The sequence below is a fragment of the Pinus tabuliformis genome, chromosome 1_1 (assembly GCF_031772625.1).
Source record: "Pinus tabuliformis cultivar Carrire ecotype Pingquan chromosome 1_1, CPIR1, whole genome shotgun sequence".
NCBI classification, from domain to species: Eukaryota; Viridiplantae; Streptophyta; class Pinopsida; order Pinales; family Pinaceae; genus Pinus; species Pinus tabuliformis.
The window spans coordinates 254,874,661-254,878,375 of record NC_142297.1 but is presented as its reverse complement, the minus strand read 5'-3'; the positions used below and the strand labels follow the sequence as shown (position 1 = coordinate 254,878,375).

Genomic DNA, 3,715 nt, shown 5'->3' with positions numbered 1-3,715 from the left:
TTGCTTATATATTAATGAAAATGGAAGGATCTACCAAGCTTACAAAAAAACAAAAAAAATTAATTTAATTTTCCGATTAAGATTTAAGTAATGGGTTATATAAAATATTTAGATATTGTCAAACCACGGTTTAAAATGGCCCGTAATCAAAATTATTATATTTTGGAAAATGGCTAGAGAAAATTTATGAACAAAAATCTAAATAATCACTAACTTTAAAAATAAGAAGCACAATTTTAATTTGTAAAGTTATTTGTAAATCTGGTTATCTTAGAAAAATACTTTATAGTTTTCTAACTTTATTTCCCATTAACCTAACATTGTTTTGCATAAATGCAATTTTTATTTTTGGGTATAGCTAAAATCTATTTTTTAACTAACAATTTTGATAACTAAAATCACATTTTTCTTAATTATATATATCTATATATATATATATGAGAGAGATATAGGTAGTATATCAACTACATAAGTAATTATTAGCACAACTACATTATTAATATGTAAATTTAATTTACTAACATTAATAAATAATAAATATTTATTATTATTCTTTAACAATAATAATGATTGAATTATTAATAAATATTAAAAATGCGTAAATTAATCATTTAATCAAATGATTAATTATTTAGTGAATTCAAATAATGAATGAATTGTTTGTTTATTTTTATTTCATTCACTATTAATTAATTAAATAATATTATTATTATTAATAAATAAATAATAATAATCATTTTATTTATTATTAATTAATTATATCAATATTATTATATTATTATTAAATAAATAATTATTATTATTTCATTCAGTGAATAATTAATTATTTAATTAAATAAATTAAATAATAAATTAGATTAATTAATTATTTTAATTGAATAATTGAATATTTATTTATTTAAGTAATGAATTATTTAAATATAATTCATTAAATAATTATTGAATTCATAAATCACTCTTAATTAATTAAATATTTTTTATTAAAAATAATAATAATAAACTAATTTTAATTATTCTTTATCAATATTAATTTATTAATATAATTATTGTTAATTAAATATTAATTAATATTAATATTATTTCAATAAAATATTGTTAATAAATAATAATAATAAACTAATTATTATTAATATTTATTAATATTTTTTTATTAATATAAATATTGTTTTTAGAGACATGTTTGACCATGGTTTATCATCGTTGATTTTCATACTTAGACAATCTTTGTCATAATATTGACCATGGTTGATTTTTGTATTGAGAAATGTAGTAGTCTAACATTACTTCTTTTTTGCCCTAAAAATCATGGAAATTTCGGCAATATTTTGATAAAATCTGTCAGGGATTTTTGTAAATCTAAGTTACAGTTGTCAAACTTCAAGATTTTGGCTGCCCGAGAGGTTATTGATGGCGATGAATCTGTTTCCACTGTAAAAAAAATGATTCAAACACTGCTACTACAAGATTTCTTGAAATTCTTTTGCTCGAATTTCAGCCACTTTTGGCTATCCGGGAAAATCCTCCGCCTTAGTAGGCAACGCCTTAAGAAATTATTTGGCACAATGTGATATTGGACCATTGTTGACCATCGTTGACCATGATTCTAAACCCAAGGGATTTATGTTAAACCCTATGATCGATATTATAAACCCCGTGAATAATATGATACCCTAGGAATATGAACCCTTACATTTTTTTTCTTCTAAATATGACTAATTCTATTAATGTAACAAAAAATAGTACATGGAGGCACCGACCTCTGCAGATCCTGTCTCAGATTTTACCATGTTTTAACAAACAATAACTGAAAATGACTGCCCTCATCGGGGAAACCAGTCCAAAACTCAAGGAGTGTGCTGCCCACGCAGGGGAACCAGCTTGTAATAACATTGTGGAATAGTTTGTTGAACAAAACAACAAAATTGACAACAATTACAACAAAAAGCATCAGAAAAGACCCCTAAGTTGGTGACCGGGTGCTCAAAGAAACCTGAAATAAACCTTGGCCTGCTAGGTGTCATTAGGTGGTAGAGGTTCCTCCACAATTAGACACCTGTAAGCCTCCATGTCATCTTCGTCGTGCTGTTGCTCGCTCGTCGTTGCTTCCATATTCATATTTCCGCCTGGAGTATTGTGTCCCTGAGCTGCGTTCGTTCGGTTCAGAGCTTCACCATGTGTTCTGCGTGTCCCAGAGCTGCTACCAGGAGTTTTCCTTCTGCTGGTGTCTGTCCTTTCCTAAATGATGCGAGCCGAGACGACATAGCTCTATGGCTCCTCTCTGAAAGCAACTGAAATGGTAGAAATAATGCACGGGCACTCCAGCGTGCAACGAAATTGGAACTGGGTAGAATGGCAGGGTTGCATCGTCGGGACAGAGGCATCAGGAGGTTGATGAGCGTCTGCAGCACGCCTAGAGCCGGCTGTCTGAGCATGCTCCCTACCACTACGGGTGGCAGGATACCGACCCGTGAAGTGAGCCACTGTCGAGGGGGAGGAGGAATCTGAAGCAGTAGAGTCAGAGAGGGACAGCGAGGGAGGGCAAGTTGCTCTGCCTCTGCTGTTGCCCCTTCTACGTCGCATCCTGTGCCACAAACGAGGCATATTTGTCTAGTTGGAATTGGTTCGACGGGTGCTAGGAGGAGTAAGACGAGGGATAGAATGGCTAGTGGGAGCAGGAGAATGGGGAATTCGATGTTCAGAAGTAGAATTAAGGGCTGAAGCAACAGTTCTGAAGCAGAAAAATAGATTATGCGAGAAGTGGGCACCTTCAACCATTTCAATAAGGTAGAGGATCTGGCACCTTCTCCCCGTTGTCGTGCGCGAGCTCGACTCTGCAGTAGCGGCGAGGCATTTACAGTTCAAAGGAAGCATAACAGGGTGGAGGCCGTCAGAAATCGCCATCTTATGGATTAGAGTGAGGTTTCCTCAGCCTTCACACAACATTAAAACACCATTAATTATGGTAGTGGGCTTCTGGGTGGAAGCGTGGGTGGCCATGTGGCTGCGTCACTTGCCAGCCAAAATTTGTTGCGTTGTACCAACGCGATTAATCACCTGCATCCGGGAGTTCTGCATCTTTCTGCACCAGATCGATGCATTCCTGTAAATGAGAGCTGTCATTTAAAATGTCAAGCGAGCCAACGTTTAGAACTCGTTCACTATCCACCCCTAGATTTTCCAAGAGATCCGCCACTTTATTGCCTTCCCTTTTGATATGTTGGAATGTGATTGCTCTATTGGTTAAGAGCCATTTTTCTATGAGCTCTAAATGAGCCGCTAGTCTCCAGCTGCTGGCTACTTTGTGGGCAGGTGTTCCTTGGAGAATTTGATTGGCTAGTTTCGCTGAGTTGTTTGTGTCCCAACCTATTGATCCATAGAAGATCAAGAGTGGTTTTCCTCCATGATCCCTGAAGATTCCTCCATAGCCTGCTATGCCTGGGTTGCCTTTGGAGGCTCCATCAAAATTTAATTGTATCATTCCTTGGGAAGGAGGTTGCCATTTACTTGGAGCTTTGGAATTTTGAGAGAGGTTGCTAGAGTGCTCATGAGTTTGGGAAATCCAAAGATGCCAATTCTCCCATATGTTCTTCTCCTGAGGTAGGGTAGGTAAGTCCTCTTCATGCCAATTTTGAAGAGCCAAGGTTTCTTGAAGGTTGTTGCAAAAATTATTCCATATGGTATCTAGAGGAGTGCATTGATTCTTAAAAATGCACCT

General features: G+C 34.7%; 1 protein-coding gene across 1 annotated transcript; it reads right to left on the bottom strand.

Moving 5' to 3' along the window:
• Positions 1-3,046: 3,046 nt before the first annotated feature.
• Positions 3,047-3,478, bottom strand: LOC149212485 (uncharacterized). Its single transcript, XM_089388708.1, has one exon. It carries the CDS (start codon positions 3,476-3,478, stop codon positions 3,047-3,049), a length of 432 nt encoding a protein of 143 aa, XP_089244834.1.
• Between the last annotated feature and the right edge of the window lie 237 nt (positions 3,479-3,715).